This window comes from Coffea arabica, chromosome 3c (assembly GCF_036785885.1).
Source record: "Coffea arabica cultivar ET-39 chromosome 3c, Coffea Arabica ET-39 HiFi, whole genome shotgun sequence".
NCBI classification, from domain to species: Eukaryota; Viridiplantae; Streptophyta; class Magnoliopsida; order Gentianales; family Rubiaceae; genus Coffea; species Coffea arabica.
The window spans coordinates 6,482,503-6,508,759 of NC_092314.1; the positions used below are offsets into that span (position 1 = coordinate 6,482,503).

General features: G+C 34.1%; 2 protein-coding genes and 1 long non-coding RNA gene across 3 annotated transcripts; all 3 read right to left on the reverse strand.

Annotated features, from left to right (window-relative positions):
• Nucleotides 1-1,974, reverse strand: LOC113733730 (9-cis-epoxycarotenoid dioxygenase NCED6, chloroplastic-like). Its single transcript, XM_027259917.2, has one exon. It carries the CDS (start codon nucleotides 1,886-1,888, stop codon nucleotides 92-94), a length of 1,797 nt encoding a protein of 598 aa, XP_027115718.1. The 5' UTR covers nucleotides 1,889-1,974; the 3' UTR covers nucleotides 1-91.
• Nucleotides 1,975-16,774: 14,800 nt separating this feature from the next.
• On the reverse strand, nucleotides 16,775-18,317 carry LOC140038030 (uncharacterized). Its single transcript, XR_011841842.1, has 2 exons — nucleotides 17,951-18,317; nucleotides 16,775-17,053 (listed from the first exon to the last, which is right to left on the reverse strand). It is a non-coding gene; the product is annotated as an uncharacterized lncRNA (long non-coding RNA).
• Nucleotides 18,318-20,412: 2,095 nt separating this feature from the next.
• Nucleotides 20,413-21,789, reverse strand: LOC140037603 (protein RESPONSE TO ABA AND SALT 1-like). The gene has a single exon (XM_072082103.1). The coding sequence runs from the start codon at nucleotides 21,318-21,320 to the stop codon at nucleotides 20,619-20,621; it is 702 nt and encodes a 233-aa protein (XP_071938204.1). The 5' UTR covers nucleotides 21,321-21,789; the 3' UTR covers nucleotides 20,413-20,618.
• Nucleotides 21,790-26,257: the final 4,468 nt, after the last annotated feature.

Consider the following 26,257-nt stretch of genomic DNA (forward strand, 5'->3'; position numbering starts at 1 on the left):
TCCAAACGGAATGTTTGTTAGAGAAACATCTATATATATTTTAGTGATCCAAAGATAAGCATCTACATTGTGTACAACTAAAAAGTTATTATCAACAAGATTTTTGCTTGGTTAAATCTTCTGAAGTAACAAATGTGCCATGAAAACCGTATGGCACCCGGGAGGGCAATTTGACTAATGCTACTTGCTTCATAGTTGAAGCTTTAACCACTACTAATTCAGACATTCCATTTTTTTCATCTCTAACAAAACTCACAAGGTATCCATCATCTTCCTCCTTTTCTGTCTCCCCAGGTACGAAATATGGCTCGCCACCAAATCTTTCATCTCCATACATAAATTTTGTAACATTCCCCCCGACCAAATCAACCTTTGCGATCCCACTACATTTAGGCCATGGCTCAGCTATAGCCAAATAGGCAAATTGCGTTTTATTGCCAAGTTTCTTCTTGTTCACCTGTCCAGCCTCTAGGTTCAACCCGGACACAATGACTTTTCGGGTTGATTCACCCGTGGTTAAATCTAATCGGATCTCGGATAATTCGGAGCAGAATTCCTCGTCACTTTCGCTACTAAAAATTGAGTCAGGTGGTGTCATGCAAGATCCAATTACTGCAATGACCTTATCACCACTCTCACTGATTTCCTCCCATGCATTCCATAGATGGAAGCAAAAACAATTTGGGACTTCAATCCATTGGATTCTTGATTCATCAAAGTCATCCTTCGCCAATACTCCAAAACGGGAAATCTTTTCCGGGTCATGGACCACGGGTGACCCGCCCCGCAACAACTCGGATAGCTTGAATACCACTTGGTGATCCGGGATGATCACGTGATTTTCCGTGATGGCAAAGTCATGCATCATGGTAGGCTGTTTGAGGGAGATCGAAATGTCACGTGACTTGTGGCCCCACTTGTCGAATTTGAAGGCCCTAAGGTGAGGCCTTCTGGCAACGTTGTAGCTCAGGGTGAAGAGCTCTCCTGTGGTGGGGTCCAGTTTTGGATGGGCAATCACGGGAACATCAAGCTCCCCGTCAAAGTCGAACCGTCCGACCGTTTCGAGATCACCATCTTCGGTAATGCGGACGCTGTAGGGAAGATCATCCTCCGACATGGCTAAGAGCCGCCCGTTGAAGTAAGCTAAGCCAGCGTTGGCTAGTCCCATACCCAGCGAAGCATCCACCAAGCCCAGTCCGATTCGAGCCGACAAGAATGCAAGACGAGCCAAGCCCAAGTAGCCATGCAGCTCCCCAATTGGCTTGGGAAAAATCGGTTTTCCTAGCGCGGCTTCTTGGACCAACCGGTTCGTCCGAGTGAACCGGCATGCATAGCTAGCACTATTCGTCTCCGGCTGCAACTTCACCGCATGAATCATGCCGTCGCCGTCGAAGAGGTGGTGACCGTTGATCGGAGCGAATAAAGGGTTGGCTCCATTTCTTAGGTAGACTCCTTCTAGGCATGAAGGAATCCGACCGACCACCTCGAGGCCGTGCCTAACCGGGCACTCCTGAACCGGTGCGAAATTTCCCTCTAGCTGAACCGCCGGGTCGACTTTCCGGTTCAGCTTGTGATTCGTTTCCCATTTGGTTATGACTGAATTTTCGAGCATGTCTAGCGCTCCAGCTGCAAATTTTTGGAATGGGTTCAGTTTAGGAGGGCCATCTAGTGGCGGTGGAAAAGTTATGGGCGGTGGCTGCAGCGGCGGTGAAAGAAGCGGAGGCGGTGGTGGAGGAGGTGATTTTAACCTCTGAGGAAGCGTTTTCTTGGATGGATTGATTAGAATTTTGCATGAAACCGTTGCTTGGACAGGATGTACAGATTTTTGTGGGCTAACAGGTTTAGAGGGTACTGGTGGTGAAAGGTGGTGGTGGTGGTAAGCTTGCATGCTTAGTAATTGGGAATTTTAATGTCAGAAAAGAGTTAGAAAGTATAAATGTGAGAAGTAAGAGGAGAACAGCGCCTAAGAGTTTGACTAGCACAAAAGATCACTGAGATCGATCCCTTGTGGAGTATATATATAGGCCGAAAAGCGCATGCAAGTCCAGCCAGGTGGAAGGAAGAACAGGACACGCGTAATTTGTAACGTATGCAACAAAAAAGAAAATGTTGATTTTCTTAGAAGGAAACAAACAAATGAATAATCTTGCCTAAAAGAAAATTGAATAATCTCAAAGGTAATAACATGTGATGATATAAGCAGAATATATTTTTCAAGGTTGATCATCTAGGAATTATCGACGGCACGACTTCCTTGAAATGGCAGTAAATCCTAACATTTGACCTGCCCATTAGATATACCAAAAAATTAAAAATGAAAAATGTCGATTGATTTTCAAAACTTCCATTTTATCAAAGCTAAATCTACAAATATGGCTTTGTAAATTTTATAATGGACTAACTCCACTTTGCACTTCCAAATTTGGGCTAACTCCGTTTTGTGCTTTCAAACTTGTACCACTTTTTCATTTTACATCATAAACACTTTGCATCTTAAATTCTCGATTCTGGACACTTTGTACTATATGAACTTTTAAATTTATCTCACTCATATCTAATCAATGACAACATAGCGAAATTAATGAGATAAAGGATGGTGTCAATTATTTTGTTCTACCTACAATATCTTGATTCCTTTTGACACATATTTTCATTGATTTGTATGATTTTCATCATTAATATTGTTAGCAAAATTAATGAGACAAAGATGGTGCAAATCAATGGTAATGTATTTTTTTTTCTAATTACAATCTCTTGGCTTGGCTAATTTTGACAACTTTTTTTTCTAATTATTTTTTTTAAGCCAAACCACTTTAAACGTACGTAAACACGTTACTAAAAACTTTTTTTTTTTATTTTTTTGGTGGGCTTAACACTGGCTACTCGACCTTTTGGTACTTAGAAACACCAAAATATCCTTCCTTTTTTTTTTTTGTCGACACAGGGGTGTCCGGGTCAATTCTTACGGGGCCCGACTAATCCCCTGCGATCCGGGCCCGGCGCCCCAACTCGGCCCAAACACGTTAAGTGCGCGGAGGAATCCCGCGGAGCGGAGACTCGAACTTGTGACCTCAAGATTCACTGGTGAGAGGCGCTGCCGCTGGACCATTCACGCGGGGCAAAATATCCTTCCTTGCATGTCCAAATCTTAAGTTGCGACAAAGAGATCTTCCTCGTCCATATCTGATGTCACCGTCCATCTTTTCTGAAAGGAAAACATAATAACACTTGTTTCACCCATAATGCACTCCCAAACTTCAAAGAAACTCCCATCCCAGCACAATTTCTCTCTCTTCTCTCTTAAAAAAATTCTCTAGCCAAAATATTCTCTTAAAATTTTCTGATCTTTCCTGTGGGAGGAATCTGTCTCTAGTTTATTTTTATTTGTATGAATTGAGTTTCTTTTAGGATTTTCTAGTGAGAACTTTTTTGTTTAGCCAGAGTTTTTCCTCTTATAGACTTTTATAGTAAAAATTTTCTTCTCTTCTAAGATTCATTTTAGGTAGGTTTTTTTTTTTCATTTTTTCTATTACTATTAGATATGAAGTTTTTCAGAATTTGATTGTCAAATCTGAAATATTTTGGCTCGATTCAATAGATCTCATCATAATCTAGATTTAAAGCAATTAATCGACAGATCTCATCATAATCTAGATTTAAAGCAATTAATCAGCAGATCTGACAATTAGATGCTTGCAGAAGTGCTCTTGGATTTACAGCTATTTATCTTAAATTTTATTTAATCTTGACATAGTAGACGCGTTTCTGTGCATTTGGCACACCATACAACTTATATTTCTTCTTAATGTCCCATTTCTTTAAGTTTGACAAAAATTATCCACAATCTCCTGAGAAAATTATAAGACACTACTCATGCTATAAAGAACTATATATGTGACATAGGACTAGTCTTTCTGGTCTCTCAAGTCAAGACTTTAATACTATTTATTATAGAAGTTTAGCCAAAACAGGAAAAACTTTAGAGAAGATCTTTCTTCTTATTGCTTAATTAGAGCATCTCCAACTCAAGTGTAATGTCTGACATTACATCAGGGGTATTACACGGCCACCCATTGTGGCCGTGTAATATCCATTACACGCATCATGCTGATGATGCGTATAATGGGTGACCCCCACTACAAAATTTAAGAGCCTGACTCTAATTATGGCCAGCAACGTTCATTTTTCATTTGGACAGCAACGTTCATTTTGTTATTATTTGTATTTTATTTGATTTAAATTATGTAATATTATATATGTTATGGAGTTCAACTAATTACATTCCGAATTATTAATTAAGTATGGATTATTATGATATCTTCACATTTGAGGTATCAAATATTTGTTTAATTTTCTGCATAATTATTTTTGAAAAAATAACAATATATTTTTTTTGAGAGACAGAAAAAGATATATTATTCAAACTTAAAAATTAATAATATCATTTGTAGAAAATAAAAAATTCAAAAGGTAAAAAATTTAATGAAAGTTAGTACTTTATTTTTTAAAAATAACAAAATTATTTTTAAAAATTACTTTATTTATTTATGGGATATGCGTTATGCAGTATTAAAATAAATATTTGATTTAATTGTGGACTCATGCTATTACACCTTGTGGAGTATAATCCATTGTGAGTGAAAGTGTAATAAAAGAGGAGAAAATGGAATACTGACGTGGCATGTGGATTATATACTCTTTAGAATGTAAACCATTGTGGATGCCCTTAGGAACATCCTTCCAGCCGCCAATTCAACTTAAGGTCTCTCAGTTGGCTGATTAGGCTATTGCTTTTATAAAATTAGCCTTCTACTTCACTCGACCATTTTTGCTTCCGAATATACAACTACTGATCTTATTCTGAAATAATGGAAACGTACGTCCCCCTTGTCTTTTGAGTTAAATTAAACTTTTCATTTATTGATCAACTATGAAAGCTTTACAAAAGAGGGAGAATACATTTCACTGTCAGAAAAGGTTAGTGAAGAAACAAAACGAGCAGTACATATCAAGGATAACCGAAATGTTAACATCCGAAATCTAAGACACAGATTCGGGGAAGTCATTTTCTAAGCTTTTCTCCTGGTTTCTCTACTTCACATCTTGGCATTTTTTTTCACCAGTAGGCTAGAAAACATGGGGCTGGATCTTGTCGTGTACCCTCTCCTCCAATAAAGAGTCAGGACTCCACTCTCAGTCTCAGGTGCATGCATGCAGTTAGCCCAGTTAAGCCAACAGCATTGGACCTCCTTGTACAAAACATGCATGCATGCGTGCTTGCTTATGCTAATTACTCCATGTTCCTTCAGGTCAAATCAAAGTTGCAGTACTAGTCCAAATCCAAAGGATCAAATCCCTCCTCCCGTACCAAGCAACCACCAACACACACACTCATTAAATACAACATGTATCTGGATTCTTCTTTGTCACATAAATTATTGTCTCATATTCATGGTTCAAAGTCGCAGTCGCGGTCGAGGCTTGGACCGTTCCACATCGGTCTCGGCATATCGGTCGCGGTTTCGGCGAGACGCGAATTTTTAAAATATTTAATATTCTAAAAATTATAAAAAATATGATAAATAAAAATAATTAAAGATTAGTAAAAATAATAAAAATTCAAGTTGACTCGGGATGACTCGATGTGACTCGACCGTTTCAACCCTTTACGGTGACGCCTCGGTCTGTCACGTATCTCGGAAACGTTTCGTCGCGGTCTCGTCTCGGGCTAGGCCAAGACGGAGACGACTCGGCCGAAACGTCTCGGTCTCGGCCGAGTCTTCGAACGTCTCGGACGAGACTTCGAACCATGCTCATATCCTAAGGATTTGTTCTTGTTTGATCATTTTATTTGGTTATGGATTTTGATTTTTTTTAGATAGCGTTTGTTTGCGGGGAAAAGTATGACATGCATGTATGGTTGGCAAGAATGTTGAAAAATTTTCTTGCATTTTGTATCCTGCAAAATTTGCAGGATTTTGAAGGAAAATAGCTAGTTACTCACAGGATTTTCATTAACTACTACTAACTGTCTTATATTCTCTCAATATTTTTCGTAGTAACCAAACGTGTTGGAAAATATATTTTCGTTTTCCTTTACCTTACTTTCCTTTACTTGACTTTCCCATATAACTTTCCTTCTATTCAAACACAGTATGTTTTCATTTGCTCTCAATAAGCATTTTGTATTTTGTAATAGTCGAAAAAAGTCAAAATAAAAATAGCTTTAACTGATTCTGATTATTGTAAATAATTGTTTCTGCGACAATCTATGCAATATCTACAACAATCGAAAACTCTAACTGATTCCAACTGTTTCTAAATAGACACCTTCTAGGGTTAACCTATGCAAAATCTAAAACAATCTAGAGCCTTATTCCATTGGCCTAACTTCAATTACAATCCAATAAAATCCTTGTTCCCCTTTTTCTGGTTGCCGCCCAAATGGGGAGAAGATCGAACGAAGGACGGGTGTAAAATGTAGACAAAGGGCCTTTTAACAAACATACTTCATAGAGGATTTGTAGTTTTGTATTTGTACCATGAATTTGTCATGATTTAAGCTTACCATATACGGGATTCAGATTCTTGGGAACAGACTCTGATGTCTTCAAATCTTATAATAAGCTGCTAGATACCAAGTACCAAATTTTGAGTTCCAAAAAATGGGGGAAAATGCAGTAGGAAATTTTAGTCAAAGTCAACATGAACTCGAGGATAGCGTACGGGCCTGCACGTGGTCAAGCATATGGGGTTTCTTTAGCTTAGGCCATGGAATTTCGCAACAGATCTTCTGTCTCACGTCCTGTATCACTCTCTGTCCTATTTTTTATTATATTGCTATTTTTCTATATAAACATCATGTTTTAATTCTTTTTTGTTTCATTAAGATTCAATGACTATTAATTGAGTAAAAAACAAAATTTAACAAACTCAAAAAATCAAAATGCATAAAAATGAGATTTTTTATGAATTTTCTACTGTATTTTTTAATTTTCTATTATATATTGCTTTTTTGAAGGTATTGTATTTATTTTTTACTCAATTAATAGTTATTGAATCTTAAAGAAATAAAAAAGAATTAAAACATAATATTTATATAGAAAAAATAGTAACATAATAAAAATAATAAAAAATATAGGACAGAAGATCCGTTGCAATTTTATATCGCCCACGTTTCAACCGAGGGTGCATTACGCAGCCCGTGTAGAGTTGGCCCTACATGTTTAAAACATCAACCAACCCTTCCCCTCCCTCGTCGCTTGAAGCTTTGATACACTTCACGCGGGTATAAACCTCAAATAGTTAGACACGTGTTCTTCACCATATATGTTTTTGAGCACGTGGCAGCATGATAATCCAAAACCCTGGGGCTAATGACCAGATGCATGATTGGGCTCCAGACAATTTTGTTGATGTTTTAAACATGTAGGGCCCATTTTACACGTGTCTGACTATTTGAGGTTTATACCCACGCGAAGTATATCAAAGTACGCGAGCTTTACAGCTTGGAGGAAGGGCAAGGATTGGTTTATGTGATAAGACGGGAGAAATTATAAGCACGAAATCTTAGATTTAAAATTTCGCACTTATTGGGGAAAAAAAAAGGATACAAGCTTCAGTTAATGCTTAATAGAATTTGACTAAATTAGATAGTACGGTGAATAGAATTATAAGTTATTAAAAAACTTGTTTTCAATTCAAAACTTTTCAATTATCAGAAAAAATACAGAAGCTTTAGTTGATAGCATTTGGTTGGAATTTTGAGAAACGAAATAGCATATGGTTTTGTATTTCGTTACTGTGAATGGATTGCTTGGAGTTGGATGTGTTAAGACTATTGAAGAAAATGTGACGGTGGATTGCTTGGATGTATTTGTTACTGGGGAGTGCTTCGATGTATTAGGCCACACTACTAGTTGAAGAAAAAGGATAACCAAGTCGACCAAAAATACTGGTAAATCCTAAAAGGGTGATATATCAAAGCTAATTTTGCCACTATATGTGGCTTACCAGTTAAGTAGGTTAAATTTATATGGGTGTATAGTGCATCTGTCTAATCCGATGATGGTTCAGTTGTCGTTGATTTTTTCATTGATCCAATTGGGTCCTCTCCCTAAAATGGACTAGAGTAGGAGTAAGAATAGGTGTAAAGTAGACTAATGCCAATTGTTAGGGAAAAAAAAAACTAAGAGCATATGGTTTGTCTTTTTGTTACTGTGGATTGCTTGGATGTAGAAGACTACACTACTAGTTGAATTAAAGGACAACCGAGTCGAGCCAAAATACTAGTAAATCCTAAAAGGGTAATATATGAAAGCTAATTTTAATTCATATAATTAAACTAAGATTATATACAAGAATGTGATGTTTAATCTATAGCTCCAAATACGTGGAAGAGCAACTGAAAGCAGCAAGGACCAAAAAGCACGTAGCAACCGAAATATCTTCATGATCATCAACTATCTTCTATGAAATAATTACATGTATCAAATGGATAACTGAACTCTTAACATCATATCCTCTTGGTTTTTTTTGGTAGTTAGAAACGAAAACTGAAAAGTCGCTTATCACTGGGGCCGCAAATTTTGTGGAATTAATCTGTGTATTACATGGTAACTTGTCACTTCATATGAAGTTTAGGTAACTCTAATTTTCTTTCTGAGGTAGAAAGAAGTTTGACTGAATTCGATTTCGCTCATCATCATGAGTTATAACGTGCCCTTAAAATGGTAGATAGCTTATAGGAGTTTTTACAAATCGCTCACTAACACAGTTTTTATATCAATAACAGAATTCAAATACACGATCTTTTGTGAGAAAGTAGTCCATCCTTATCAACAGAATCAATTTGTGTTGTTGGCAGATAACTTTAATCTAATTTCTAGCCCCTAAAGGTTTTTGTTTGCATAGAAGTGTGGAGAATTTGTAGAATTGTAGGGGCGATTGTCCGCAACTTCATCCTCAATGGTTTATGAGAATGTTGAGTTCACTCGAACTGACTATACACATGCTAAAGTTGACGACCAAAACTGAAGAAAAAAGGTGGGGTTGAAAAATAACAAGACGAGATATTGTCAGTGCAGTCATTCTATGATAGTGTAAAATGCATTTAACAGGTATATATCATTGTTGTAAATCATTTCAAACAACATGCATATTTTGCTAATTTGCTATACGAGACTCATACATAACAATAAAAATATTGACAGAAGCACAAGTTGAGATTTTGGGGGTTCGAAACTAGTAAAGATGTACACTTAGAAGGTGTACTTTTACATTTTCATAAAATATTTAAGGGGTAAAGTCTAATTTTTTAAGGATATATGTGATAATATTTAATCTTTGAAGGGGATGCATAAGGATATTAAAATTTTAGGGGGGACAAATTCTAATTTCTACATAGACAAAAATGAAGACTTGCAAAAATTTTAAGAGGCTACAAGAAGATTTATAAAATTTTGCGAAATATGACCGTATCAGGAAGTAATTTTTTCTTTTTTTTTTTTGAGTAAAACATTTTTACAACTATTCCTAGACTAGGGGGTGAAGGTATGGAAATGGACTCAACTAAGCTATTAATAATTTGGAGGGAACTAAACTATCTCAGAAAATATATAAAGGAAATCCTGACTGGGAAATTAGAGGTGTCAAAATGGGTGACTTGGGCGAGTTTGAGTTGGGTAAAATGGGTAATGGGTATAAGTGAGTCAACTCATTTATACCCATTTAATTAGATGGGTATAAATGAGTAAGTCAAAAAATGAATTGGGTAACACAATTACCCATTGATAACTCATTTATTTTAACTTTTTGCAAACTCATTTAAATTCATTTTTGCAAACTAAGTTATCAATTTATACCACTCTTTATACCCATCATTAGTTTTAAATATTTACTTATAATGTTCAATAAACTTAATTACCAATTTTTTTCATTTATACTCTATGTCACAAAATTACCTATTATTTAATAATTGAATAATACGAATATAAAAATTTGAATTAAGTACTATAAAAATTAATATAAAAACTTAATCCAAAAATTTTGAACCCCTAACATTTTTTTCATATATAAATTTAAAATTTCATTTTATAAAGATAAGAAAATAGGCTAAAACTTATCATAAATTGGTAATGCTAAAAAATGAGTAAGTTAACAAACTAAGAAAAAATAAAATAATAAGATAAAACCAACAAATAATAATAATAATAATAATGTTAATATCATGACAAAATGAAAAATTTGAAAAAAAAAAGGCGGGGGAAAAGAAGAGACTTGGGGGGAAGAGAATTTTAAATGGGTTAATTGAGTTTGATGGGTTATCCAATAATACCCATTTAATAAATGGGTATTATTGGGTAACCCATTTAAACCCATATACAAAAATTTAAGATACCCATATCCATCTATTCATGGACGGGTATGGGTAAATTTAGTTAAATGGGTTGATTTGCCACCTCTATGGGAAATGCGGAAATAAGTTATAACTTTAGCACTTTCTACCGTTAGCCACGTCGTGCATAAGTCATCACCTCATATTTCTGTGTCCAGAAGTTAATTTATGGTACTGGATAGCTTAGACCCTGCCTGTGTAGGTAGCTTAATTACCCCTGCTTTAGCTCAATCGAATATGTTTGATTAATTCTTTGTAAAATTTTTTATTAAAATTTTTTTAATAACTCATGTGCAATTATACAAACCAAACACTTAAACTAGTATTCAAATAATAAAAACAAATTAGCTAGGTTTAAATGGGAGTAGCGATTCCATCAATCAAAAAAGACTAATAACTAAAAACCAAAATTTTTTGTAAATATATAAAACTAAAAGTAAAAATTAAATAATACTAACAATATTTGATTAGGCTCAATTAGGCTTGTGAGTATAGTATTTTAAAGTTCGAATTCGACTCAATTTACTACTCAACCTTGAACTCGAATTTAATAAATTGAGTCAGATAGTTTTTTTTTTTTTTAATAGGGATGCCATCCCTTAATTTATTTATATCCGAAAAAAGTACAACGAATTAGAGGGGGGTCAAACCTGACATCTTTTAAAGTAAAAGGGACAGCTAAGGATCAACAATAATTCGTACATATGTAATAAAGACTTGGATAGTGACTTTCTCTAATCAGAATGTCAAACTGTCACGAGTAGCTTGACTCACTTACCTCCTTACTCCTTCCCCCCTCCCCCCAAAACAGCGCTGCCGGACAAGCTGTATGTATTTCTACAACGAGAAATATTCTACCTAAACGAGTTAACGAAGTAGCACTTAGAAAGACAGTGGCAGCCGCCCGGTGCATGGGAAGTAATAGTATGCCTAGAATTGTTAGGTATTTTTTTCAGTAAAGTACTAAGCAAGTGGTCGTGGTATCACTGTTATGTATTTATAAATTCGATAACAGGGTATTTGCTTGTGTTACAATGAAAGAAATACTCCGTCTTTGATAGCAGAAGGATGAAGATCAGATAAAAGTACGTATAATAAATTGGCGTATCCCTTGTTTATGCCAATTGGATATCATTTTGTCTTTTTAGTCTCCAAAAAAGATATATTGCAAAGGCAATCATTTTCTTTTTTCCGTGATTTAGATTGGTGAACAAAATATGATTATCTAATCCAGGGACTTACTGGATTTCACATTAATCAATGGGGGTTAGTTTCTCAAGGTTCTTTCATGAACTTTTCTAGTTCGAGCGATGGATCAAGGTAGATACCATATATATATAGATGTATGTGTATGTCCTCCTTTCCTGCTTTAGCAAGGCTTTTCTTATTTGGAAATTCCAAAAGCTTTAATTTCTTTGTCTAAGTTCTTATGATCCCAATAGTTGTTTAATTTATTTATGGGATATTTAGATTTGTAAATTAACAATTATTTTGGTATATAAAATGCATTTATATATCTGATGAATTACAAATTCAAATATTTTTTTTAAATAATCTAAACAATCAGAGCAATTTATGTGGATTTCACATCTTTCATCGAATTTCTCAATTCAAATGAAGACTCTAAATCCAGTAGCTTGAAGATGCGGTGATTGCCTCTAGAATTCAGTATATACTATAACAGCGTAGCAGTGACAATAAGTGGTGAATTTCGTTATTAGCATTACATGAACAAACATAATAACTCAGCAAATGGTCTGGTTTTATTTTGGTTAATTAACGACATAAATACATAAAATTCGTGCATACTAAATTGGAAATGCATTACTGGAAACCCTAGTACACAAGGTACTTGAGCAGTTCGAGGTATGCACAATCTAACCCTTTTAAAAGCCCTTGAGAGACTTACCAACCAAAATTATCAATAACTATTAGTAAAAATAGTACCTTACTTATGTGTAAATGTTATAACAGATGCAGCGGAACAGAAGAACAAACAAGAGCAGACAAGAACAACTTGGGGGAAATCAGATTTTATTAGGGTTGTAATCGGAATAGTTTACAAACTAAAATAAGGTGTATATATATACAACCAAACAGACTAGACCCAAAAATAGATCCAAAACAAGACCCGAAGTTCGAAAGTCGAAGATTGAGACCCCCGTACAGCTCAGCGAAGGTCGAAGATTTAATTCAAGGCATTTCAACAGTAAATACTAAAAAAAAAAGATAGAGCTTAAAGATTAAATCTTCTAAGGAAAAAAAAAGAAATAGAAGTTTTATTTAGCTATTATTTTTTATTTTTTTACAAAAAAAAAACTGGGGTTTGGAAGTTACGTGAAATAAAGTATAAGTAGTAGTTATTTTATTTTTTGCATGGATAGGCTCTAATTGACATTTTGCAACATTTAGCTATTACTATTTGAATAAATTTTATATATACTATCAGTATTAAATTCATGATACATATCTAAAAGTTAAATTTTAAATTCATATTTTATATAATTATAATTCATCTAAAGCTGATAATGTATGTATTATTATTAGTGTATAAAAGATTAATTGTTTCCCTTTTTTTCACCTTAATTTTTCGACCCACAGAGATGGAAATTCAAGGAGCAATGTATCTAGTCCTACGTACCATGTAAACATGCCACGTACTTGTGGAAACTGTATTCGTGGTCGCACCATCCTATCTCACCACCGTTAATGGCCTCTGTCTCCCTTTGTCTCCCTCTTTCCTGCCAATGAGTGTGGCATGGACTCATGGGTGATGTCTTTTCTCCATATCTCTCTCTAACACTACCGTCACGTTAAATTGCAAAACAGTTGGGCTTTTCATCTAGATTTTTTTTTTCTGACGGAATGGGTGTTCGAGTCAATTCTTACGAGACCCGATTAATTTCATTTCGGTCCGAATAGAGAGGCCCCATCCGCCGAACACGTTAACAGCGGGACTCTGCCACACTGTTTTCTAGATACTCTGTCACATTTGCACTGTTTTCTAGTTTCATAGTATTGTGTTTTTCAAGCCTGAGCATTTTTGGCTTGTTTTACTCGTGTTAAATTCATTCTCTCCTACTCAACATCTCCCTTTTCATATTTTAGGTCGTATTTAGATCAAAGGATTTAAGATTTGATGGATTTCAAATCCTTCTAATTGTTTTAGAAAGGACTTGTATGCTGAAAAATAGTCTACAATAAGTTTACAAATTTCAAATCTTTCGTTAAATTCTTTGATCCAAATGAAGCTTTAAAGAATTTATGCTCAACGAGTTGATACTCTGATCAAATTTAAGCCTAATTGGCATCATTCTTTTTCTGTTTTTTCGCGAATAGGAGACTAGCATCTTTAAACATGTGGTAAATACATTTTAGGTACTAAATTATAATTCATTTAAGCCCTTAAAAGAGAACTTTGCTCCACGACCATCAACAACTTGTTGTGCAAAATCTTTTCCTATACTATGTTAGAATAATAATCAGCGATTGGGAGAGATAATGTACATTGATAAAGTGGTGTCCCAGTATATTAGCATAAATGGTCTATATTTATAGGCACATATTGATTTAGTAATCAAGAAACAATATAAAAGAAAACGTGTACAATCATCTGAGGATATACAAGTTAGTATACACACATCTTAAGATCATTAATATACAATTAGGACTATTAATAGGGTCAAGCAGGCTTTAATTTAGATTGTTTGACATTAAAAGCCAACTAGTATTATGCCATCCTTGAAAAGTGTTAATGATCACTGAAGCTATATGCATTCAATGCTAACCACTATTCAGGTAATGCATGACCGACCACACAATCAATTGAACACTGCAAACACAAATTGATTCAATTGACAATAATACGTGATTTTCTCACAAAAAAATCATGTGTTCAAATTCTACTATCGATGTAAGAGATGAGTTAGTAGGCAATCTGTAAAAATTTTTGTGAATAATCAATGGTTTCATAGGCATGTTCTGACCCACAATAATGATCGGAGTCGAACCTAACCAAACTTTTCTCTTAGCAAAAAATTTTAAAAAAAAAAAAATTGAACACCGTCGTGGATTGCTTGGATGCAGTTCGAACAACGTGCATCATATTTCTTGGCTGTGAAAACGATTGCACAAATTAAATGTGCTTCTTATCTAATTTTTGGAATAATTTTAGAAACCTCCCTTGAGATTTCTGACAACTTTACTTAACTCCCCCTAGGTTTAAGTAATTATACTTGTCTCTTTTGACATAATAAAGTACCTATAATGCCTCCACTTGGTAGACAATTCACAGTCTAAGGCAATAGATCTACATGATCCAAGAAAAACAAAATCCTATTTCTCTATCTCGCGCCTATTTCCGTTCATCTCTTTTCTAGATATTATACTGCTATACCATTTTTCTATTGTTTTCAGTTTTCTGGATATTAATAAATTTAAATTGCAAAATCAACAAAAATAGCAGATTATTTGAACTGAGAGGAAATGAAAAGGCTTGAAGTGATAAACAAATAAATAATGAAATTTATGATTGAAATAGGAAGAATAACAAAAAAATATAGAATTTGTCTTATTTTATTTGTTGTCAAGAAAAATTATTGTAAAATGTCAATAATTTGCATAAGAATTTCTTTCGTTGAATTAATAATTGTTGGTTATGATTTTATTTTTAGAGGTAGAATTTATTCTCTACTTCTTAGATGTTAATATTTTAAAAAACATGGAACTGCTATAATGGTGATTTTAGACTAGATTAGCTTATATTTGAAAGGTATTTGGATATTGTGATTTAATTTTGGGGTATAAAATTGGTTGTCAATAGGGAGTGTATGCATGTGTGTGTGTGTGTTTTTTTTTTTTTTTTTTTGCTCCTTTTTTTTTTTTGCATGGCAAGCATTTTGTTGTTGTATAGCAATTTGAGATCTTTTGGATGGCTATTTGCATTTGAAATTGGAATTTATATTTGGATGGTTGTTAAGGGCTAGGATAATTGATTGATACAAAGTGTGGAAGAAAGTGATTTTTTTAGTTTTGTGCAAAATAGCAATTTAGGATTTTTGAGAGACAATTTAAATTGTTGGGTCTACATTGCTACATAAATAATAAAAGTAGGGGAGGTATATGTAATTTTTAAAATCTGAGAAGAGATCTCTATCATTGTTAAATCCCTCAGGGGAGGTTTGCGAAATTATTCCCTAATTTTTTAAACACCGTATTCTGGACCCTGCATGAACCAAGTGCACAATATTTCATTGTCACTCAAAGTTTGGTACATGCTTAGGTTAAAAAACAAAAGTCTGGAACATGCATCTAAAATTATATGATTCATGCTAACTTGGCGCTCTAAAATATCCTAAATGTTTCAATTTGGCCCTCCAAACTTAAAAAGCTCAATAAGGTGCATCCTAAAAGCTACATTTCTAGATATGAACTTTTATACTTCTAGTTTCTTTAACTTTTCAATTGTTTTTCCTCTTGTGTATATTCTTTTTCTCCCTTAAAAAGAATCACATCAACAAGAATAAGCACTTTTTTTCATTGTTTTGTTATTACGATTTGATTATGTAACGTGTCATTAAAGATGGCTTTTGGTTATTTTTACCTCATTTTGATCGGTCTTTTGTACTTTGTTTAACTGAATTACATTTTACTTGAAAAATCAAATTCAAAAATATGTAATTTGTTAGAAGTTCATCACATGATTGAATTGCGGCTAAAATGTCACAAGTCAATCGCCTGTCTTGTTAGCAACAATCTCACTTTTTCTTGTTACTCTTCTTAGGGTAGAAAGAGAGGAAAAAAAAGGAACAGAGACGTTTGAGACGATAGAATTATAAAAATTATTCATACATATGTTTTAATCGGTATGTAGGTTCCTTATTGACTAATTAAACATATGAATTTGAATAAAGTTGGAAAGGCCATGTTAGACTGAAGTTTTCAGTTTAGAGGACCAAATTAAAACTTTTCATAGTTTAAAAAGGCCAAATTGAGATTTTAACCTAGTTTGGAGGATTAATTGGCATTAATCCCTAAATCTATACGAACATACGCGCTGTCAGCTGAAAAGACGTCTTTTCAAATTGCCTTGCCCAAGATTTTCCAGTCTTGGTACAAACGTCATGCAAAATCCAAAACATGGGCATACATTGTCGTTATTTTCGACTTTTTGCATGTGTTTTAGGCTATGTTTTCGTACTTGAACAGGAATCGACTCGAGTTCAAGGGTCAGGACCAATGTGTTCGATTGGAATCGATAAAAGGTCGAATTGGATAAATACGTCATATATATATATATATATAAATATTCCTACAAATTAAATTTATAAAATATAATCAAAGAATCTAATTATCCAAATTTATATCCAATTCATCAAATTTATCAAACTCACAAAATTTATAAAATAAAACTCCCACAAATGTTTAATCTTTGACAAATAGCAATCCAAATAAGGCAACAAGTTCATGTTCAATCCTTGATAAATGTCAATCCAAATAAACCAACATGTTCAATTTCTAAACCCAAGAACTATCTAAGCGACTCTTCATCTTCATCTTCATCTTCATCATCCTTATCTTCAATTTCATAACTTTCCAAATCGATATCATCAATATCATCCTCATCATCAAGTTGCACAATATTTATGTCTTTCTTACCTAAAAATCATTTAAATAGTCACAAATAAAAATATTCAAAAATAGACAAGAACTATAAGAAACTTAAATAAAGTTAACAAACATAATCTTACGTGATTGAGAGGCATTCAAAGTTTAAGTAATTGATATTAATTACATTTTAAAAGAATATAATAATTTGCTTGACTATCATTTTAAAACAAGTGCCCAAACTCCATTTATTAGTCATACGAGTTTTCCCATCTTCTAATCTACTATTTTCACATATAGGTTGAGCCTATCTTTCGGATTTTCATGAATACAATGACCTAAAATCATAGCATCCCAGGAAACTAAGCTCTTCATCGGCATCCTATCAAAAACTAATCGAGCATTATCCACCCTTTCACATCTACTATACATATCAATTAAGGATGTATTAACAATCACACTCAAATTGCTAGATTCTCTAATAAGAGTTCCATGAACTGATTTTCCTTCTTGCAATATAGCAGACCTACCACAAAGCAGTAAGCACGTTCACTATACTTGTTTCATTGCCTTTAAATCCTAGCTTCATCATTTCCCTAAATAACTTTAACCCATTTCCGGGATTCCCCAAATCCAAATACCCTGTCATCATTATATTCCACGAAAAAACATTCCTTTGGGCATTGGTATTAATTCGTTTTCTCTAAATCAATAGATACCATTTTTTTTTCTATTGTCATATTTGAGTTTATTAACAACTTGTCTCTTTAAATAAAGAAATTAAAAACACCACTACCAACTAAACAACTTTATTCGCACCCATAATATCCAAATCCCAAATACCCAGCATAATGAATAAAAAAAACTTAAATTCCATTCACAAATCAACTTTTTCATAATGAATCAGCTATAATAGCCTTTGCAACTGTGTCAGATTTTAAAAATTACCAGATTCAGCTTTGGTTCACCTCACATGTTGATTACTTGATTGAGCCTTGAAATCTGAAGAAACCGGTGGTATTGCGGCGGTGGAGGCTAGAGGTTGAAGGACAGATGACCCTGCGGCAATCATGATTAGGAAACGATCGGTAAAGCTCAAGAGACGGTAGTGGAGGCCTTTAGGGTTATCGGAGCTGAAGAAAGGAAGAAAACTAGAGAAAGAGAAACAGAGTAGCAGACTAGCAGAGTTTTGTCAATTTCGTTTGATTTTTTTCAGTCGTTTTTCTTAGCTTTTTTAGTTGGTCAGTCACAGTGTCAAACATTTGACTGAAAAAAAAGGGCAGAAAAAGGGAAAAAAAATCAGGGTTAATCGGATTATTGGTTCACCGGTCAAACCTGAGTTCTGACCAAGTTTGACCGATTTTTTAATATTCAAGTTTTTTAGCTAGCTCGGACCGAATGCTTAGCCAGTTCCTGGTTCAAGCGGTTTGATCAGCCGGCCCGTCCGAGTCTGAAAACACAGGTTTTAGGTGGAAAATATAGGTGAAAGAAAAATGTCCTCACAACTTTAACCTTTAGTTGTGGGATCCAAGTTTAAAAAAGGGCAAAAAAAAACTATTTCATGCGCCTGCTGTTGAATATAATCGTACCTTTCGTTAAAAAACAAAAAACCAAATTATGTACACAACACACAACCAAAAAGGGAAGAGAAAAAGATAATCGATGCTAGGTGTGTTTCTGGCCTGTTTTAGAAATACAAAATATGCTTAAAGTACTGTCTACAATAACATTCAAAAACAGGCATCCAAAGAACTGTAAAAACACTAGCACAAAAATATGTTAGAGAGGGTACTAGTAGTGAGTGACAGATAATTGAATTCTGAGAAGGGTTCATCTTGGAAAAACATTAGTGTTTCAGGCGAACACCAGTATTATATATAAAATAATTAAAGCAAATTATAATAAAAATTTAACTAAATATCCAGAAAACACACCACCCAAACGAACAACACTTTTAGATCTCTGCACAGCGTTCTTCGCGTCCATAGCGTTCGTACTCCAGTTTCTTAAGCGTAGATGATAGTTTCAAGGGCAGGATAATGTACCATATTAGTTCAAGCTGTATAGATCTTGTTCATGGATCAACGAATATAGGATCCTTTCCTGTTCCTTCTACGTCGCAGCAGCGCTGATAGATCGACGCAAGATGTGATAAAACTTCAAAGAATTTTTGTGAGCTTTCGAATTTTATGCATGTATCAGTGTCAATAAAACTAATCGTTGTCACTCTCCAAATTGTTTACATTCGTCAGTCTGTAAAGACGTTCTTCTTGGACAGAGTTTGACCATCTTACTTCTGCTGGAGTGTTGGTGCATAACTTTTGTATCTGGGCTGTCCATGTTGATCTGTTCTATGTTTAGGTAAACAGGGAAATTATATTCAAAAAAATTTGGGCAAAAAATAATTGGCCCTGTAAAGACACTGGGTTGTTTTGGGTAAAGCCTAAACAAGTCATAATTGGGTAATTAATGTATGCCCACAGTAGTTTCGGTTTCAGTAGTTTCAAAGTAATGGGAAACAATTGCCCAAAATCAAATGGTGTTCCAACTGAAGCCCAATACATAAAGGTAAATACATAAGAGCAGTTTGCCAACTTCAGGGTGTAAACTACTCTAGGTTTGAATAGAGAAAGGAAAAAAAATAACAAAAAAGGTATAATCTACTGCATTTTTTTTTGTTGGTTGGAGGGTGGTATAATCCACTTTCAAATGAAGTACTCAAGTTCTCAACTTCTACACATATTCTGTTTTTTGGAATTAGTATTATTACCTTTTTTTTTATTTTGTGGCCATGTAGCATCTAAACCGTCTATATACGATTTATAATTGTACAAGAAGTGCACTTTAATATTAACTCTTGGTCAATTGGAACTACAATATGTTCCTATTTATCATTTAGAATTATAATATATATTAGCCTTCCTTACAGAACAGTGTTCGAGAAGTACATTTTAATAGGAACTACAATGTGTTCCTATTTGTCATTTAGGACTACAATATATGGATATACGTTGATAGCGACTAATCTGATTTTGAATTTAAAATTTAAATTATGTACATATGTCATTCATTCAACGGTGATAGTATATACATTATCAGTGTATATATAATTAATCCATAATATATTCTTATAATCACTTCTTTGTCACTTGAGACTATGATATATTCTTTTTTGAAGTAGTTTAAAATTAGGTTTAAATGGGGCGAGACAAGATATTTTCCAACTTCATTACTTTTGGATTGGAAAGATTTAATAAGTTGAGGCCTCCACAACTTTTTCTTTTTTGGAAAAAAGACCTCCCCAAGCTGACAAAAACACAAAGGACTCAAGACTCTGGATGACATTGGTTGTAATTCTGTTGGATCGTCCTTTAGTGTAGGTTAGAATAGAACTAGAAGTAGAGTAAATGTAAATAATAATAATAGACTATATATATATATATATATATAAGGCTCCCCTAAAGGCTAAGGGTCCCCCATGGCCAAAACATAACCAAATGAGAGAACTAGCAGCCTTCTTTCCAAATTCAAACACAGCAATCATCTTTGACAGCACAAGGAAAAAGCTAAAAACTCAGAATTATGATATAAATGGAATACCAAGCAAGCATCCCGTTTACGGATGAACAGCTCTTGTTATTCCAGAACTCTGGGCATCCCTTTGCGAACCCCGCCTTCTTACTCGAAGAGTAAACTGGAAAGCACCAGCCAAGAACTTGATAGCCTGAACAGGGCTCAAAATCTCCACCAATTTCGTCACAGTTGATCCTCGAAGAGCATCAGCATTTTCGATGACCCTCATCATATTTTCCTTAAACTTATCCATAGCTGCATCCAGCTCTGATATTTCGCCATCCACAGTTCTCTCGTGTCTTCTCAGCAAATCAAAGATTGGTGGGGCGGCAATGCTTTCTTGAACTGCAGCCATTGCTTGTTCAACTTCCTTCTCTAGTCTCTTAGTCTCAGCTCTGATCACCTGAATCCTCTCCCGTTGTTCATCAGCCAAATCTTCTCCCAGTGAGTTATCAATCAGAGGAAAAAGAGTGGTCGGTTTGAAGTCAGAAATCCAAAGCAAAGCTCTTTCGTAGGAGCTCAACCATGGTGGAGAAAGCATGAGAAATACATTCTCATTTACAGCTCTAGTTTTCTCTTCATAGTACTGTTGATAGTGAGCTAGAACTTCAGCAAGCAAGTCTTGACATTTGTCATTTTTATCATCAACTAAAGCGTCTAAAGATGAAAAGCTCAAGAGTTTTTCAAGCAAGTTTTGGTGGTTCATCATCCAACCCTCATAAAAGGCAGGGAATGCTTGAGCCATTTTGGAATTCTAGCCTCCAAAGTTGAATTGAAGAAGCAAGACTGTTTTCCAGTAGGAGAATTTATATGGGATGTTTCTAATCTTGTATTTCTTGAAGTAGCAGAAGTACCCGGAATTTTCTTGGCAGGGAAGCTCATAGAAGTTGATGTTGCCGACAACATGGGAAAAATTGATTAAAAAACTGATTGATTTGTGTAGTTCCAATAAATTTCCTTCTTCGATAAGAATAATGAAGTGCGGATGTGACTTGTTCTATCTTCAGGTGGGTGGGTGTGTGCGTGCATTTCTTTGTTTGTATATGTTTAGGTGCTCTTTAAGCTGGGAAAAATGGCGGTGAAGATGATAATGAAGAGAAGCTGGGTCGGTCGGTCCAGTCTTGATGTATGCTACATCTTTTGTTGTTTCCTACTTTTCTTCTGACCCCAATTCTGGTTGATTTTTGTGCTTTATTTGTACAGTGGACTTGATGACAAAAACAAACCTCTCAAGACTTTGACGGTTGAGAAATACTACATAAAGAAATAAATAAAGCAATATAGAAAATAAGGGAAAAAGAAGAGAGGCCTTTCTTCGGTACTGTGCATGAAATTAAATATAAAATTGTTAACTTGACACAGGAATTTTGCGCAGAAGTAAAATAATTTATTTTAGTCCTGATTTTGTTCCATATACAACTATTGAAAATGGCTGGGGAAGTTTGTACCATTAGTCTCCAAGAACAACAAAAGGGACAAAAAAAATGAAAAATTCCAGTAACAGAAGGGCACATATGAGAATAGTAATTCATCAACGTTATGTTACAGCTGAATTGAATGCAATACGCCGCCTATATATTTATAGGAATATGATGCTCATTTCTTTTGAAGTCTACAATGAAATTTCTCTTACACTGACCGTCCTTTCAAATTTTTTTTTTTTCAAGTTATACATGGCTAAAAGGCCTTTTTTCAATACAGTGCAAAATAAGTGATTAACTTTTATGGGAGGCAATTTTGGGGAAGCGGGGATATTTTCAATTTTTATTGGCAGGCCAATGTGGAGATAAGTTTTTTCTTAAGATTATTTTGTGATTCAGAGAATTGAAAGGGTGCGTTTGATGCATGTAGCTCATTCAATGGCAGGCTAGTTTCAGCACCATTCTCTGAATTTATATTCAATGGCTAGTTTTCAAATCCTTCAACAGTATACTTCAAATAATTGCACTTGATACAATCAAAGAGTCACGAACTCCTCTTTTTATCACTCCTGGTGTATTAATTTAAGTACGTGACATGTAAAAGAGAGTAAAATATACTATATGAACTTTTAGAATTCGTAGACTTGATTTAATATGTAAATAACACATCGCTGTCATTGTAATTTACAAGCAGTGATTCTGTTACATATATTTAGTTGTAAAACCTGTAAAGTAAGCTCAATGGCCCTTTTAGCATCAACAATATATACATTGATTGGTGATGGAGTAGGAATGGGAGGATATTGTATGAAGGCATTTTTGCAACCATTAACTCCATCCAAAACTTTTCCAAGAGCCTCCATATAATCTGGATAGTTCGTAGAATTAAGCTCAGACCAAAATAACATTTCTAGCGCCGATTTAGCATCAGTATATTGATCTGAACAAGTCTGAAGAGAGTATTTAAGACGAGAGCTAGGATTGCCCCTGAGAAGATCACCAATTTGTGTTTGAGTTGTGATAATATATGACTTGGCTTTATCTGAGAGAATGCTTAGATGACCAGTTGGAGTTTTCTTTAAATTGGCGGAGCCGGATGCATCAATGATCTCATTGCAGAGACTAGCGAAAGTTGTTCTTTGACAAACCACATGAAAATCAACTGATTGAGAGTGGCCAAAGCGGAATAATGCAACAAAGACGGAAAGAATGAGGCAAAGGTGGACAGTATCAGGCATTGTTTTTGGAGTCTTTGTTTGTTGTGCTAGCTAGAGACCTTGGTTGGGTGCTTCATATGTATATGTATTAGTTCGTTCTTGCTCCTATATTTAGGCAAAGAATACGGAATAGATAAGACTGATAATGCTGGGGTGATGGGTGCCATTAATCTTTGTCGAATGAAACGATTGGATGAAGAATTGCCGAGAAGAGACGTGATGCTAATGTGCGGTGTTAGAAATTTTTCAAAATTTGTATGATGTATATACATATATTGTATTGTGAATGAATTGTACATACATTATAATTAATATATATTCATTCATGTTTTTGATATACATACATGTATAATATTGTGAATGATTCCAAAATGTATATACATTATGTATATTCATTCATGAATGTATTCATGTATGTGGGAATCCTTGAATGCAATGATAGATTCATATCTTTGATCTCAGGATCATGAAATGCACGAATTAAAGTGTATAAATTTATACACAATACCTTGAATTTATTCATACAAATATTTAATAAGTTCTTTTGTTTCTTAAATAATTTCTCCTATATAAAGAGATCAAGTAGCAAGTGATTTGTTGCAGAAAATTACTTTCCTACTATTTTGAATTTTTTCAAAAAGACCTCCTTAATTCAAGAGGGTTTATTTTACTTTGTACAAGAGTCTACGACAAACAAACTTCATCTTGTCCTAAAGGATATTTCCTAAAGGAAAGTGATATTCTATCACGATTTAAAATCAATTCTTGTCACGATATTTTCCAGTTCGTTGTAATATTCCCAACAATCTTTAGCCTTTGTCTTCTACTCTACAATGGCAGGTACCTTGAAATGGTTGGCATTCAACATTGTCAAATTCGAAAGGTTTGATAGAGAAAATTTCATTCATCGGTAAAAAAAGTGTTCATTTTCTTTTCACTGTACTCCAAGTAGTCTATGTTTTGATCGCACCAAAGCCATTGATCATCAATTCCGAGGAAGAAACTCTTGAAGACATTCGAAAACGTCAGAAATAGGAGAACGATGATGAAATATGCCGTGATCACATCCTTAATACCATGAGTGATAGTCTGTTTGATGTCTACCATTTAATTACTATTGCCAAGGAACTTTGGGATAAGTAAGAAGTTTCTTGTCTCATATTTTAATAATTATAAAATGGTAGATAATAGGTCTGTTATGGAGCAATTTAGTGAAATTGAGAGGATTCTTAATCACTTCACACAATATAATCTGCACATGGATGAATCCATTATTGTTTGCTCTATAATAGATAAATTACCGCTTCTTGGAAAGATTCCAAGAGAGACCTCAAACATAAAAAAGAGGATATCTCTCTTGAAACTCTTGCTAAATCTCTTCAAGTAGAAGAGAAAATTCGCATGTAAGAAAAGAAGGATACTCAAATCGTTGAAGAGAACAAAGATTCTACTTCAAAAGTACATGTGATTGAAGAGGGATAAACTAAGAAGTCTCAAGGAAGTAAGAAGGACCAACAACCCAAGATCCAATTTAAGAAAATGAAGAAGGGGCAATGCTTCTATTGCAAGAAAGAGGGACATTACAAGTCCGAATGCAAGATTCTTAAAAACAAGAAGGAGAAGCAAGAGTTTTCCAAAAACACAAGCAAAAATTGTGTGGCAATTATCTCCAAGATCAATATGATTGAAAATGATTTTACTTGGTGGGTTGATTCTGGAGCTACATAACACGTGTGCAATAATAAAATGTTCTTCAGGTCTATGAAACTAGTGGATGAAAGCACCGTTATTTACATGAAAAATTCTGTTACAATTCCAGTTCAAAACATTGGAGAAGTAGAATTAAAATTTATTTCCGACAACGTTGTAATATTGACAAATATATTTTATGTACCGGAAGTTAGGAAGAACTTGGTGTCGATTAGTTTGTTAAATAAATTTGACTTTAAACTTGTGTTTGAGGCTAACAAGTTTATTTTATCTAAGGGTAGTATATTTGTAGGCAAGGGTTATCATTGCAATGGGATATTTAAATTGAATGTACTTGCTATTAGAAATAATAAGATTAATATTATTTCTACATATTTGATTGAGTTTTCTTTTGAATTGTGCCATAATATGATTGGCCATGTTAATTATAAAAGAATGCATGAAATGATGAGACTTGATTTGCTGCCATATTGTGATAAGAATGAAAGAAAATGCAAAACATGCATACTAATGAAAATCACAAAAAATTCATTTCCTAAAGTTGAAAGATCATCTAAAATCTTGGCTCTTGTTCATAGTGATGTGTGTGATTCGAATGGCACTCCTACTTTAAGTGGTAAAAAATATCTTATGACTTTTATTGATGATTATATTAGATATTGTCATGTTTACTTGTTACACTCAAAAGATAAAGTAATTCAAAAATTCAAAACATCTAAATCAGAAGTTGAACTTCATTGTAAAACCTTTATCAAATGTCTAAGAATAGATAGATATAGAGAATATTATGATATTACCTATTTTGAATCTATTGGAATAAAAAATGAGGTAATTGCTCCTTATATACCACAACAAAATGGTGTGATCGAAATAAAAAATCGTGTATTGATAGAAATGGTTAATGCACTTTTGTTAAAGTCTGGACTAAGTCAAGGATTTTGAGGTGAAACCTTGTTAACGGTTTGTCATATTCTAAATAGAGTTCCTAATAAAATGAGTTCTATAACCCCTTATGAATTTTGGAATAAAAGAAACTCAGCCTAAACTATTTGAGAATTTGGGGTTGTAGGACTGTTGTAAAATTTCCAGAACCTAAAAAAAGAAAATTGGGAAAAAGATGTGTGAATATATATATTCTTAAGATATGCACGGAATAGCAAAGCATATAGGTTCATGATAATTGAATCTAATGATTCAATTTCAGTTAATATCATAATTAAATCTACGGATGTTATTTGTGAAGAAAATATGTTCACATCTATAAAAGATGTTTCTCCAAAATCAAGTGAATTGATAAAAGATGATGAACATGAATCCATTGAATTGAGAGGAGC